The sequence below is a fragment of the Dipodomys merriami genome, unplaced genomic scaffold (assembly GCF_024711535.1).
Source record: "Dipodomys merriami isolate MVZ:Mamm:240054 unplaced genomic scaffold, mDipMer1.0.p SCAF_367, whole genome shotgun sequence".
NCBI classification, from domain to species: domain Eukaryota; kingdom Metazoa; phylum Chordata; class Mammalia; order Rodentia; family Heteromyidae; genus Dipodomys; species Dipodomys merriami.
The window spans coordinates 994,930-1,010,446 of record NW_027205237.1 but is presented as its reverse complement, the minus strand read 5'-3'; the positions used below and the strand labels follow the sequence as shown (position 1 = coordinate 1,010,446).

The window sequence follows — 15,517 nt, the reverse complement described above, 5'->3', positions numbered from 1 at the left end:
ACAGGCTCTACCTCCCAGCAGAAGGGTGCATGGTTTTTCCCCCCTATATTGTTTTTCCACCTTGATTTAAAAAGAGCTTCTTACTCCCTGCAGAAAGCTAGTGCACACCGTATATTCTTGGATACAGCCTTCCTGATAAGCTGGTCGCAAGGCCAGCTTTGTGTTCATCCTTGGCTGTGTGTCCTTCCTTCCAGCTTTTGAGCGTGTCCTTTTGAACACGGGTACACCGGGGAGTTTTGTGGCCCCGTTGTGCTCCGACAGACTCTCCTCATCCCTCTCCTCATTTTCTCTCCTTGTAACCCAGGCGGTACTGTTTCTCTTACTGGAGATACCCATCATAAGACGCACTCCCGTCTCCGTGCACATCTTGTGGGTTTCCAGGGTTCCGGGTGTGATTTCTCGTGATGCCTGCCTTCCCAGCCAAGCTCCTCCCTGCTGTGTGGACTTAGCCCTAGAATTCCCCATAGAAAAGGAAAGTCCCTAAGACATAAGAGCGGTAGAAAATCATCCCAGGCCCCTCAGGCACTTAGGCATTCAGAGGTTACTTTCTCCTCCTGTGTGTTGATCTGCATGCCCTTCTCTTTTTTTTTTTTTTGGTCCAGTCGTGGGGCCTGAACTCTGGGCCTGGGCACTGTCCCTCAGCTCTTCAGCTCAAGGCAAGCGCTCTACCACTGAGCCACCTTCCCAGCCCATGCCCTTCTCTATGCGGCATTGGCTAGCCGGAATCTGTCGCCGCCTCTGCGTTCTCCGTCTGTATCATGACATGCCGTTGCACCCCTCCCCCGCTCACTCCATGCCCGTCTTTATCCTCTCAATCCCATCTCACCAGATTACTTTCTGAGCTATCTGCCCAACCCCTCCCCCATCCAGCTGCCCATGCCCGCTCCTTCCAATCCCTCCGTGAGATCCACACTATACATTCTCTTCTGGAATCCTTCATAATGACATCCTATGTTCTTCCCTTCTTGGTCCCAGCATTTTTTATGGTAGGTCATGGGGCTTGAACCCCAGCATTTTCAATGGCCTCTACCCATAGCTCCAATACCACTGGACTCCCATAGTGGTCTGAAAGTAACCAGGACATAACATAGGATACTACTGGATCCCATGCAGGTGTGTCTGAACTTAGTCATCACAGCTAGTTCCCAGTGATCCTCAACATCATCACTAGTCATATCCCCAGCCTGAGGTTAGCTCACTCATCTAGAGACGCAATGGATGGAAGGACCCCCAGTGGGGCCCACCCCAGACTTCCTCTCTGTGCAAGGAAGAAGCGGGGAAGCACACCCCTGCAACACACACCCCTGCAACACACACCCCTGCAACACTCACCCCTGCAACACTCACCCCTGCAACACACACCCCTGCAACACTCACCCCTGCAACACTCACCCCTGCAACACACACCCCTGCAACACTCACCCCTGCAACACTCACCCCTGCAACACACACCCCTGCAACACTCACCCCTGCAACACTCACCCCTGCAACACTCACCCCTGCAACACGAACACCTGCAACACTCACCCCTGCAACACTCACCCCTGCAACACTCACCCCTGCAACACTCACCCCTGCAACACACACCCCTGCAACACTCACCCCTGCAACACTCACCCCTGCAATACACACCCCTGCAACACTCACCCCTGCAACACTCACCCCTGCAACACTCACCCCTGCAACACACACCCCTGCAACACACACCCCTGCAACACTCACCCCTGCAACACACACCCCTGCAACACTCACCCCTGCAACACTCACCCCTGCAACACTCACCCCTGCAACACTCACCCCTGCAACACACACCCCTGCAACACACACCCCTGCAACACACACCCCTGCAACACTCACCCCTGCAACACTCACCCCTGCAACACACACCCCTGCAACACTCACCCCTGCAACACTCACCCCTGCAACACACACCCCTGCAACACACACCCCTGCAACACACACCCCTGCAACATTCACCCCTGCAACACTCACCCCTGCAACACTCACCCCTGCAACACACACCCCTGCAACACTCACCCCTGCAACACTCACCCCTGCAACACACACCCCTGCAACACTCACCCCTGCAACACTCACCCCTGCAACACACACCCCTGCAACACACACCCCTGCAACACTCACCCCTGCAACACTCACCCCTGCAACACACACCCCTGCAACACTCACCCCTGCAACACTCACCCCTGCAACACACACCCCTGCAACACTCACCCCTGCAACACACACCCCTGCAACACTCACCCCTGCAACACTCAGTGCATCATTAAAACCTGCACAGAACCAATCTCCAAGACACACTCGTAATTACAGAGCCACTAGAAAGAAAAGGAAAAGCTTAATTTCTCTCCACTATTTCTTGTCTATAGTTAATTCATTATCATTCATTCCACACATCCATTACCACAAAGACTGTTATCACAAACAAGTAGGAAATCAATAAGTAGAGGAGAACAGTTACAGAATACTACAATGAACGAGTATTGTGGGCGATAATTATACGCTCTTTGTGCTTGCTGATAATCAAGGGTATGTGTGTATTTGTGAACATTTTTATTGACATCTAATTGCTTGGTCCTGACCTTGTTCACTCAAAGATAGATCTTTTAAAGAGATTTCATGGGTAATTTGATTTTGAAAATACCTTGGTGGAACAGAGCAATAACGTGTGCTCAGGTGGTAATTCACACCCTGAATTGTGGAAGTCTGATATATGATACTTTGGGTTTTATTTAGATTGACTTCTGGAAGCCAGATTCAGCCACACAAGTCAAACCTCACAGCTCAGTTGACTTCCATGTCAAAACCGAAGACTCAGCCACCGTGGAGGACTTCCTGGGGCAGAATGAGCTGCAGTACGAGTAAGTGGAGGTTGTACAGCTGTTGCCATACTCTCCCTGTTACCCAGGCTACTGCATTACCCTGGAAAGGTTAAAAAACAAAAACAAAAATGGAACAAGACCATGTTCTGCATGCAAAGAGACTTGGGACCACACAAAGAAGAACCTGGATTCCAAATCTTAGGACTCCCATCCCTGGTGGATTTTGCAAGTAGTTACTGCTCTAATGAAGATGATTTTGGCTCTTGAAGCCTCAGCCCTTCAGCCAGATTCTCAATCTGTTCCTGCTTTATGAGTGATGTGTAGTGGACAGGTCAACCAATGGGCACTGTGGTCAGCCAGGCACAATTTTCCAATCTGATCAGATCTTTGTTCCAGATGATCAACTAGACCTACTTTGAGCCAGGATGTCTCTAGAACAAAGCTAGAGGCAATCTGAATGGCTTTTCCCCAAGCTGTCCAGTGGAAACAAAGGCATGGAGAGAGGAAGCCAAATAATAATAATAATAATAACCACAATAACCTAGAGTAGAGTTGACTACCTTGATCATTCTATATTTCTTGGTCTGTCCAGGTCCTTCAAGATCAAAGTATTCTCCTGAGTTGGGGCAGTTGTTGGCCTAACAAACTGATATCAATTTCTTACACAAAGCAAATACTGAGAAGGATAGGCTAGGTAATGACTCCCACCTTAGCAGAAGACAAATTTAAATAAGAGTTTGCAATAATTGGTGCTAGAAAGGCCAGAGAGCTGGAGATTGAGAGCAACAGAAGACAACCAGGGGTAGAAGAGGGATGGGCCTACAAAATGAGGTTTCAGATGAGAACTAAAAGATGAGGAGCAGTTCACCAAGAACCAGGACAAGCCACTCTCTAGGCAGAGAACAGACCCTGTGCCCATAGACTTACAGGGAAGAGAGAATACGGTGAGCCAGAGGCATTTTGTGGAAGGAGGAAGAGTGAGGTCTGTAGGACAGAGCCGAGGCCCTCCTCCAGGAGAGGACTCCCGGAGCAGAGGAAGTCTCCAGTTCTCAATATTCAAAGGTCCACTCAGCAACTCCCACCATATGCAGAGGGCTCCATATGCTTGGAGACAATAGGACCTACATCCTTTTCGTACTAGAGATGTTCATGTCTTGAAAACAGACAAAAAAATAATACCTGCATCAGGGCAGGTGTCAGGCTTCATACCTGTGAAATGGGAGCCAGCATGACTAGTGGCCTCCCACAGGGCAGCGAGCAAATGCTGAGAGGACAGACAGGCCGATTCCTGCCCCAGCTCCACAACTTACTGGCAGTGGGGCTTAGCCTTTCTGAACTTCCCCCTTCCTTACCCGTAAAACAAAGCCACGCACTAGGTCACTCACAAAAAAACGGCCGTGGTGAACATGAAAAACAAACAAGATGTAAATAATTTTCAACTAGTACTGCAACCACTGCAGATGCTGCTCGGGTTACCATTGCACAGAGGACGTGACCCGCCCCCAGGGGGCCCAGCTCCCCATCCTGCCCCTGGGAAGCGCTCAAATGTGACCTGAGAACCATCTTTCTGGAACAAAAACATAACCTCTTAGATTCCAAAATGGGATTAAGACACATGGCTGTGACATTTTGCTCCTCTCATAACCTAGCAAGTTCTGAAATCCTAGCCTTTAGGAGCCTCAGTGAAAGAAGCTCGAAATGTGTAGCCCAGCAATTCCCCACGGCACAGGCAAGACTTGAGTGTGTTTTGAGAAAATATGAAATCTTTCTGGGAAAGATTTCAGCCTAATCCATGTCCTCATTCTATTCCTGTCTCAAAATGATGACGATTTCCAGGTAGAAAACTCGATTCTTTTTCACGTGTTTGAGAACGGGCAGGACTCGGTGTCTGACACTTTCGCTCATTGGCAGGCACTCTACCACTCGAGCCAGGCCTCCCACCCCTCACTTCCCTTTCTCAGTGGTAAACTTTCTGGGAGTTGTAGATGAATGCTGTCTCATGCAGAACACAGGGTGTTCCCTGAGGGCTAAGGTCTCGCTAATTTCCCCTTCTCTGTTCACTACAGAGCGTGTTTGTAGCATGTAATTTTAAGTAATTTAAAATTTAAGTAATAATAAGACTCCAGAAATCCCAGAGGAGCACTTCAACAATATCCAAGCTGGGGCTGCAGGCGGCCCCTGTGAGCCCCATTACTGCTTCATAGGGCAACTAATTTGCATTTCGTCGGTTTCCTGCTGGCAGAGATTCATGGTTGCAACCGTGTACTGATGGAGCCACCTCTGCCCAAGTCACACCCAAAGAGCTTTCCAGATTCTTTTGCCATTCTGATTCTTCTCTTGACCAAGACTTGATCATATGGCACTTTTGGTCACATTCTAAATTATTGTGCCAATAAAAAGGGAGGGGTGACGGCACTTTGACTTGCTAAGTTGTACTCTTATACACAGGCAGGTGGGGATCAGAAAGTGTACATCTTCAGCTCACGGCTGAAGCTAAATGGACGCATACCTGGTGGATAGCCCTCTGTCGAATTCCCTCCTAAAACTGCAAAAAAAAGAAAGAAAGAAAAGATTGCATTTGTCCTAGCTGACCCAGGGAGAGATGGTCTTGCTGACTGCCTGGAGCATCTTTTTTTTTCCCCTGCATATTTCAGAGTCACGTAAGAAAACATCTTTGGCCAGCAATGAAAGAAGGAATCAAATATACCATTTCCCAGCATCTCAAAGGGGGATGAAACTGAGCCGTGTCTCCCTTTCCCTGTCAGATGTTGCACTCCTTGCTTTTTTGGGAGTCATGCTTATCTAATTTGCTTGCAAGCTTAAAAAAAAAAGATAAGAAAAAGATTCGCTCTAAAAGGAGCACATAAAATTGTAAAACATATGTCATATCTCTGTATTTTGTAGCTGTAACGCTGTCCTCATTATATTAAGAGGCATTGTTTTAATCTTCTACATAGTAGCTCATTATTTAGTAATAGTATTTTTAATAGCCCTAAAGTAGTGTTTTGTCCTAAAGCTAATAAAAATCAGATCATCATAAGGCAGGAAAGAATCATCTGAGGTCAGTTCCCTGCCTTCCGGGGTCAGTATCACATTTCAAGTTCATCCTGCTGTTCTTCCACAAGTTACCACAGGATGCTTTCACTCTTGGCTGTCGTCCGAAATTTAGCTAACTGTTTTATTATTACACTTCTTTCTCCTGGTTCTCGATGAAGCTGCTAAATATTTAACACGGTAATAAATCTCACAGGATGTCTCTTCTTCGTATCAAGCAGTAACAACACAAGCCCTGCAAAGTCATTGCTTTCCCCTAAATAACTTGAACTTGAGGGCTGGGTGTAGGTGAAATGGGTAGGCTCTCTGGTGCCTCTTCCCCACAGAGCTGGCTCCTGATAGATGGGAGATGGCCATGGGGCTGGCCTTACACAGAAACACCAACTGAATGTCTGGAGGCTGTGCAGTGTCTGTGAGTAATTAACTTATGACATCTTTCCTCTGTGTACCAAGTGAGGAGCCATATGACCTACATATTTTGCATGCTGGCTGACAGTAGAAATCTCACTAAAGTCAAAGTTTATAGGGTTGGGGGTGAAGCTCCATGGTTGATATTTTTTAAGTTTTTAGTGTCCTTTCTGTTGGTGTTTTATTTGGGGCTTGTTTTGTTTTCACTGTTTCTAGTTTTTAGTTAACTATCGCTACTGAAGGCCTAGTTTCTTCTACCTTTTCTTAGAGTTTAAAAGGTAGGAAGTGGTTAAAAAAATCCATATATCTTGGAAGATACCTATGAAAATGGCCACAATCCATGGATCTGAATCAAGGCTGTGTTTTAGACCTGAAAATAAATTGAATAGTCTCTGTTCAATTTTCCCCCACTCTACAATTATGAAATTATACCCCAGAGAGTAAAGCCAGTTTTCTAAAGCTAACTTGTAGATCTGGGCCAAACAAAGCCCTTGATCCCTTGATTCCTAAAATTCAGGATTATTCCGTCTATTCCTTCTACAACTAGATTCCTAATTCCTAACAGTCATGTGTGTTGAAAATAACTAAAGCATGTGCAACCATTGTCCCAAACTACTGAAGACACAATGATGCTCTTCCAAAATGTCTACACCTTACTCCTCCAAGTGATGAAATAGTTCAATTCCCTCACGAAGAGGAATGGAAGTAATAGAAGGCTTAAGATTCCTAGCAAGCCAACATAACATAGAAGACTATCCTAGACTCTTCAGGGAGGCCAAGGAACCACACGAGCCAGAGACAGGGGAAGAAGTCAGAGCAATTAGAGGTGAGAAGGACTCGGGTCCCTTGCGGGCTTTGGAAATGGAGAAACCACAACCCTGAACACAGGAGCTACAAAGATGCAGAGGGCACCAGGCCCTCCCAGGTGCCTCTGAAAGCTGGGCATCTCTGATGATTTCCAGCCCAGTGAGACTTGTGCTAGACATCTAACCTCCAGAACTGTAAAACAACAAAGCCATGTTGCTTGAAGCCACTGCTGGAGGTATTTTCAGCTGCCACCAAAAATGAATGCACTAATGAGGTCTTGTTGGCTCTTCAAAAAAATTATTTTCTCTTTCCGAAGAATATATGTCCAAGATTTCTCCTTTTTATTCTTTCAGTACCACCGTAATACAGTTAAGTCACTGGGGCAGACTTTGCCATTTCCCAGGAAGCAGATGCCATTTAGCACTCGTTTATTGCATTTTTCCACAGACAGACTGGAGCTCAGCCCCAACCTCGCCAAATGGGAAGATGTGGAGGGAGGCCCAGTGGGCAGCCTTGACCGAGCTCAGCACACTGCCCTGGGGGAAGGCAGAGGGATAGCAGACTTTTGATGTGCGGCTGCAATTCTCCATGTGCCAGATAAAATCATTTCAAGGCTTGACAGTGAATAATAGAAATCGCTCAAGAACTGGCCGCTGTCTGTAATGTTCCCACGGCTGTGACCGGGGACATTGATGCTCATAAGATTTTGTCCCTTCCCAGCATACTCTCTGCTCAAAGTAGCAATAAGAAATGAATGAACACACACACACACACACACACACACACACACACACACACACACACACACACACACACACACGCACACACACACACACCTGAAGGTGTGTAACTTTCAACTGAGCCACACACAGGATAGCAGCAGGCAGACCTTGAATATTCTGTCATCCATTTTTACAGCACCTTGTTTCAGAACTATTGTTTGACTTCTAAGCCAGCCAAATAAGAAAGTACAAATGAGTTCTTTAAAACCAAATACTCTTCTACCTAAATCAACCTTTTGCTTGCTGATACTTCTGGGTAGCTAGTCATTTTTCTCAAAGCCTGGAGACTGGCTGAAGGTGACTCAACTCCCTGAAATGGAGTTGGTTTCAGGGACATGGGGACTTTCATGCTAAAATAATCACAAAAATTTTGAAGAAGAAAGACTGCAGATGGGCCTCAAATACAAACTAGATGGACCCCCAAAGCCCTGACTCAGAATAATTAAGATACCCAGAAAAACCATTTCTGAGTTTAAGGTCTAAGGACATCCAAATATGTGTCGTTTGGGGGTAAGGGGCCTCCTTGGCGGTGTCCCCCACTGTGAGCCATACCAGAATCCCCCAGATTGCAGGTCTCGGGACCATGCAGAGGACAGCATGGGCAACCGTGAGACCACGCTCCAGCGTGGGCAGTGGTGGCGCTGGGTGTGCTTCCTGGGGACATGTGCCTACTGTGTACCGACACTCACTGTGCTCCACGCAGGGTGCTGATCAGCAACCTGAGAAACGCAATGGAGGCTCAGCTGGACGGCCGGGGACGCGCCACGGGACACAGCTACACGAAGTACAACAGCTGGGAAACGGTATGGCATGTGAGGTGGTCAGTGTGGCTCTTGGAATGGCACCAGCAATATCTAATTGACCCCACGACCCATTTCCTTTGTTAGATCGAGGCATGGACCCAGCAAGTGGCAGCTGAGAACCCCGACCTCATCTCTCGCAGCGTCATTGGGACCACCTTTGAAGGAAGAAACATGTACCTCCTCAAGGTAATTATCTCTTACCATGACCCGGGGCTATCCGAAGCTCCAAATCAACAAATTCTCATGCATGAACATCTGCTTTACAGATACACATATTCCAAAGGTTGTCATAACTCTTTTCCTGCCTATATCCCCCAAATAGATCCCCCTCTGCTGCTTTTATCACATGTGGATTTTTAAAAAAAATCATTACTTTGATTTATTCAAAAGGAAAATGCAATAAAATTAGAGAAGTCCTATAAATTTAAGCATTCCTGTGAGCAATGTAAATCATCCGGTATACCTCGATGAAATCTCTCTCTCCCAGCTGTCGAGGCAAATTCATTTACCAAAGAGGGTCCATAAACTTCACATCTATCCGGCATTACAAAGCAGACCAGTGATTTGTTTCTGTCAGCATCTAATGTCACTTTTGTCATGTAATTCTAATGAGGAGAATAAAGAGATGAGAACTAGGTGGGGAGAAAGGAAAATCCTTGTGAGATTAACAACAATTGTAATTACTTCTAATCATTCCTCCAGTTGTCTTGGTCATGTCACCTAAGAATGGCAGCCAAAAATAACCCTCACGTGGGTACAATTAGGCAGGGTAATCAGGCATCTTCTGAAAATACGAGCTTGTCAAGCTTAATAAAAATAATAAACAGCCCTGTAAGCTCTCGCAGAAACACAGCAAGCGTCTAGGGGTAAGAACATACCGTGCAGGTTTATGTTTTAACTTAATCTTAGGAGAGACCATTTCCTGTTGCAGAGTTGTACCTGTTGAGTCCAGCTCCCAGCAGAGTAGAGAATGTCAACCCTTGAGTGCCAGGTGTTGAACCACACCTTCTCTTTTCCTTTACTCATGGCAGGTCGGCAAAGCTAAACCCAATAAACCAGCTATCTTCATAGACTGTGGATTCCATGCGAGAGAGTGGATTTCTCCTGCATTTTGTCAGTGGTTTGTAAGAGAGGTCAGTATGCAGAATGGATTTTTGGCAAAGGAAAGGTAGAAAGTATGTTTTTCTTTCAATTGATTTCTAATAACCTGGCTACGATAAGAGAAAATAATACAGGAAGGAATCTGTAATCTCAAGCTCTTGTTCTTAGGAACTAGTTCCAACTTCTGCCAGTGCAGCTTTTAAAACAGGAATTTCTGTTTATTTTTGAATTTCACTCACTGGAACTTCCTGTCCTTTGGTGAACAGGCAGATAGCCGTAGGGTGGTCTGGTCACTTAAAAATAAACCACGTGCTTGATCGTTATCTCTTGATAAACTTCAAAACTCAAGTTTCTAAATATCCATGAGTCCAGGCTGATGTAAATAGATGACTTAATAAATAAACAGAAGGGAAAGAAAAACTTCCTTGCAGAAGTACAGTAAGTATCCATCCAAAAGACTGAGCAAAAATGCAAAGTCCCCTTCAGAGTGCCACAGCAATGACGATTTCAAGCACAGTCAGCATCTACGCAGGCTCCACAGGTCTCCACAGCCCAATATTCCCATGAGTTTCCCCTCCATGAACCACGTGCAGGCCGTGCGCACCTACAGAAGAGAGATCCAGATGACCTCTCTTCTCGACGAGCTGGACTTCTACGTCCTGCCAGTGGTCAACATCGATGGCTACGTCTACACCTGGACCAAGGTATGTGGGCCAGTCCTGAGAGGGGTCAGAGGGGTTCATGCCCGCTACTCCCCACGACACCTGTCCTAACCGTGCAACCCTGCCCCAGAACCGCATGTGGAGGAAGACTCGCTCTGTCCGCCCTGGATCTTCCTGCGCCGGTGTTGACCCCAACAGAAACTTCAATGCTGGATGGTGCGGTGAGTGTCAATCTGACCATTGAGGGAGCAGGTCAACATAGCTCCTCAAGAGGCTGAGACCCATGGATTGCATTTTGAGGCCAGCCAAGCAGAAAAGGTCACCAGATTCAGTGACTAAAATAATCAACCCAAAACAGGACAGAAGTCGTGGCTCATGGGGTAGAACATCAGCCATGCAAGCAAGCCCAAGGGGTACATAAGGCACTAAGTTCAAGCCCTTATACCTCCACCAACAAAAAAATAGAATGGTTGCAGCAATATAGAATTTTCAATATAGAATTTTCATGGATACTATTTTAACCCTACTTATTGACACTTTAATGCTGTGTTGCTTTTGTTGTTTAATACCATCTAGACATGAGTGAATTCATGTGCAGTTTTTTAATCATCTTAAAAATTGCCATCCTGACCTAGTGAGTAAATGTGTCTATCTCTTCTCATATTCATAAAGCAGAATGGTTGCAAGAGCTCCTAAGAAAACAACTTTCACAGTATTTAACTTCCTCCTTCGGAAGCATGAAACATCAAAACCTATCCCAGGAGCAGGTCAGTAGGTAATCATTGGCCACAAATAACACCTTTATTTATTATTTATTTACTACAAGAAACTGGAGCCTCTCGAAACCCCTGTTCCGACACTTATTGTGGACCTGCCCCCGAGTCTGAAAATGAGACCAAGGCCCTGGCGGACTTCATCCGCAGCAAGCGCTCCTCCATCAAGGCTTACCTGACCATCCACTCCTACTCTCAGATGCTGCTCTACCCTTACTCCTACGACTACCTGCTGCCTGAGAACAACAAGGAGCTGGTAAGTGGACAGGGCCCTGGGTGGACGAGGCCCTGGGAACAGGCCACCCTGGGAGAACGTGCTGGATTTCTTGTACTAATCTTGAAAAAGAAAAATCTTAAGAACAATTTCTCCAAGTCCCTATAGTGATTGATTGTGTGTGTGTGTGTGTGTGTGTGTGTGTGTGTGTGTGTGTGTGTGTGTGTGTGTGTGTGTGTGTGTGTGTGTGTGTGTGTGTGTGTTAGTGGAAGCAAAAAATATAACAATGAACTTACAAGGAACCTGGAGTGAGCTGGAGAGACTGGCTAAGACTTGGATACTGAGAACAGCTTCCCAGGTGTAGTTTATCTGCCAGCCTTCAAAACGGCACTGGTTGTTGCTTTCCCTCTGTCTTCCTGGCAATACAAACTCAAGGGGTTGTTTCCATGCATCTGGGGTATGATCAGTGGATTTGGTCATTTTTGTCTGGTTGTGCAAGTGGAGGAGTAGCATGGCAGAACATGGCGGATATCGTTAAGACATTGTTGTATCTGGTAGATGCAGGGCTCAGCCTGAGATCCTAACACTGCTCAGCAAATCTACCATAAACCCCAGGCTTTCTACATTTAGGATGTACTTCAAAGATACCTAAGTATCTTTGACTGAAAACACCAGCAGTTTTGTTGGACAATCAAGATACAGTCCCGTGAGTGCTTCCATCTTACAAATTTTATAACGACTCATATTAACAATTATCAACTCATAAACTTTTTTAAGAGCATGATTGTACCTTCACATTTTTTAACTTTATGAAACATCTGGCTGCCAGAAGTTGAGTGCAATGATCTAAAAGAGTAAGCACAAGATTTAAATCATTTGAATTATACCAGAGAGAGAGAGAGAGAGAATTCCACCTGGACAATGACATAAACATTTGGCTCACCTAAATGCATGAACTTGAAGACCCAGAAACTTTAAAAACTGGAAATTGTCGTTTTGCACTTTCAGACTCCCTCTTTCAGAGACCAACTAAGCATGTAATGCTGTAAATATGTTGTGGGGAAAGGAGCAAAACAGATAAACAACCCAGTCTCCTAGAAAACTGATGGCTAATAGTTGGCTAGATTCTTTTTTTTTTTAATTTTTCAAAAAAAAACTTCCCACTTTCCCTATCTATATACCCAAAAACAACAGAAGCCATCATTTGTCAGAAGCATTAAATGTTAGTTTTCCAGTAGCGTAGTCTGTGAGGATCCCCAAGTCCTGCTGCACAAAAGTACTTCTGTCCCAAGTACCTAACCACCATGGGACAGGAGGTTACAGCCTTGTAATGAAGCGATTGCTTCATGTCCACTGGCTGCAAAGAACGATAACCAAATAATCTGGAGTACTTTTGTTGAAGCCTCCAAGTTATTGCCGGAAAGGAATCAAGCCCTGCCTTTGGAATCTGGTAAATCCATTTTGCTAACTCCTAGGGGAACTATATCCAGGAAAAATAACTAAAACCCGAAGTTGGTTTGTGGGTTTCCAGGGCCAAGTGCATGTGTCCTAACTAGAGTGGCCCGGCTTCTGGCTTCTTTGCATTGGAAGCACAGAAAGAATTTCCTAGCTACAACCTCAGGAATTCACATGGCCTTGGGGCATTTCTGGTTCTACTCCTCCTTTTCCAGCTGACTTAGCTAGCCTCTGCTAGGAACAGAGTTTCTAGCTCTAGGTTAGAGAAATTAGCTGTAGCTGCTAAAAAATAATAAATACATGTTTTTTTAATATTTCTGAGCTGCTCCAATTTCCACCAACATGCATGCAATTATGTACAATGCTCAGGATCTTTCAGGGTTTTGCTCTGTTTTGGTTTTGGTTTTGGTTTGTTTTCTGTTTTTTTCTGCTGGTCCTAAGGCTTGAACTCAGGGCCTAGGCACTGTCCCTGAGCCTCTTTGAGCTCAAGGGCAGCGCTCTACCATGGCATCATTTCTGGCTTTTTCTGAGTAATTTATTGGAAATCAGACTCTCACAGACTTTCCTGCCTGGGCTGGCTTTGAACCACAATCCTCAGATCCCAGCCTCCTGAGCAGCTAGGATGACAGGTATGAGCAATTGGCACCCAGACACTCTGGTATTTTTAAGGTAAGGGTCTTAATTTTTGCCTGGACAGGTCTGAAACCACAGTCCTCCAGATTTTAACCTCCATGTATTAGGCACATGCCACTGCTATGGGCTCAAATGAGGTCTCATGAACACTTTCCCTGGGCTGGCCTTGAATGATGATCCTCCAGAGCTCAGCCTCTCGAGTAGCTAGGAGTACAGGTGTGCACCACTGTGCGTGGCTAGGTAGTTTGTGATTACACGCAGCTGCATAAATTCGAGAGAAGATGACAGCAGTGTGTGCAGAAGCTATCAAATGACAGCCCAGGAGGTGAGATTTGTCCTGAGTGAGAGACAAAGGCCCATGAAGCATCAAAATGGGGTCCAGCGGCGAGAAGGTCAGTCTATTTGGAGTGTTCTGGCTAAGGAAAGGCCCGGCAAGCCTTGACCAGTCAGGTGGCCTTGGAGTGTCTTAGAGGCTCTGATGCCAGCGACATCTTCAGCAGAATTCCCAGTGCCAAGAGGACTCCCAGTTTCGTTTGTGTTCCAGAAAAATAGCAGGCAGTTTTTACCACAAGTTCATCCCAAACCTTTCCTGGGTCGACCTCTACTGCCGCTGTGTCCGTGGTTCATTGAGGCCTGCGTGTGAGGTGGCGTCCCGCACGTTCTCTGCTGAGGCTGGCGCCCCAATGCGTAAAGCAATGTAGTCTGGCAAGAAGTGACGCGGCAGAGACGCTTCAGACACACTGCAGTGCCTCAGCGAAGAAACACCTTTCTGTCCTGTTAAATGCTCTTCCCAGATGAACTTTCAGCCTCCCTATTCCCTCCTTTAGCTCATTTTACTTTCGACTAATTTATTTTGCTCTGTGCCCCGTCTCCCCCCAGAGGACATGTTAGATGCACATGGCTGAGCAGAGGCCAGGAGATGCTGATAAAATACTCTGCACTTACAGGCCAGCCCCGCCACGTGTACACACACACACACACACCAAAGAATACTCCAGCCAAAATGCCGAGAGTGCCGAGGTTGAGAAACTCTGCCCTGAACAAAGATAAGAACACAGTCACATTCCTGGCCCAGTCTCTCACTCACTGGACCTTACACCCATCTCAAAAATAGAATAAGTGCCAGAGCCTGGCAGATGCCCCGTACAGCATTCGTGTTCAAGTGTTACTTGGGACAGACACCGCTTCTACCAAAAACAAACAAAAAAGTCTATGGACTCCAGCCTTAAATTTTTAAGGAGCTGGAAACTGTGTCAGTGGAGCAGCCAGGGGAAGAATCTGGTCTCCAGCAGAAGAGTGTGTTCCCACACACCTCTGGGCTCTGCCGAGCGCCCAGCCGTCCTAGGCCAAGCGCTGCCCTCGCTCTGCTCTTCTCACCCCCGGGGCTCTGTTTTCTGAGTCGTAGCGGGCTTTTCCAGTCCCAGTGCTTCCTCCGCCTGCATGCCTGCTCATAGACTTTGACTGCTTCTCTATCTGCACCAAACCTATCCAAGATAAGTTGCCCCTGGGTCCCTGGGTATAAACCACACGCAGTCACAGGACAGGGGAGGGAAGTCACAGTTAAAGATCATTTTGAGGCTCCCTTGTCACGGGGTTAAACTTGGAACCTCAAGTTAGAAACTAAGTTCTGAAGAAAAGGCCTTCTCCTGTGCTAGAGCTCAGCCTCTGTGGGGGGCTTTTGTTTTGTCTGTAATAATAGATGCCACAAGATTAGAAAAGGGTGGCCCCTGTCTTGAGGCTGGCTGGGTGCCAGAAGGTGGGGGCTCAGTGCACTGTCATCTTTGGGAGCTCCTTTGTCACATGTTACCTGGAAACCCAGGTCACTGGAAAAGGCCAGCCCCTGTGCGTTCATCTCACCAGGCCCCTGGAGCCCAGACCCGGGCAAACATCCTACTGCTCTCCCCTTTGTCTCTCAGGCTTTGAGCCAGCTGTGACATTTGAGACTCTCTCTGTCTTTTGCGCTAGGACCAAGGCCTCTTTTTAAG

General features: G+C 46.5%; 1 protein-coding gene across 1 annotated transcript in view; it reads left to right on the top strand.

The window, feature by feature from the left end:
- Positions 1-15,517, top strand: part of LOC138804482 (carboxypeptidase B-like) — a 36,272-nt gene that overhangs the window by 16,961 nt on the left and 3,794 nt on the right. Inside the window, exons 4-10 of the mRNA XM_069988750.1 lie at positions 2,755-2,879; positions 8,595-8,694; positions 8,779-8,880; positions 9,726-9,827; positions 10,389-10,499; positions 10,588-10,678; positions 11,284-11,486. Of these exons, the coding sequence (XP_069844851.1) occupies positions 2,755-2,879; positions 8,595-8,694; positions 8,779-8,880; positions 9,726-9,827; positions 10,389-10,499; positions 10,588-10,678; positions 11,284-11,486 (834 nt within the window). The remainder of the gene's footprint in view (positions 1-2,754; positions 2,880-8,594; positions 8,695-8,778; positions 8,881-9,725; positions 9,828-10,388; positions 10,500-10,587; positions 10,679-11,283; positions 11,487-15,517) is intronic.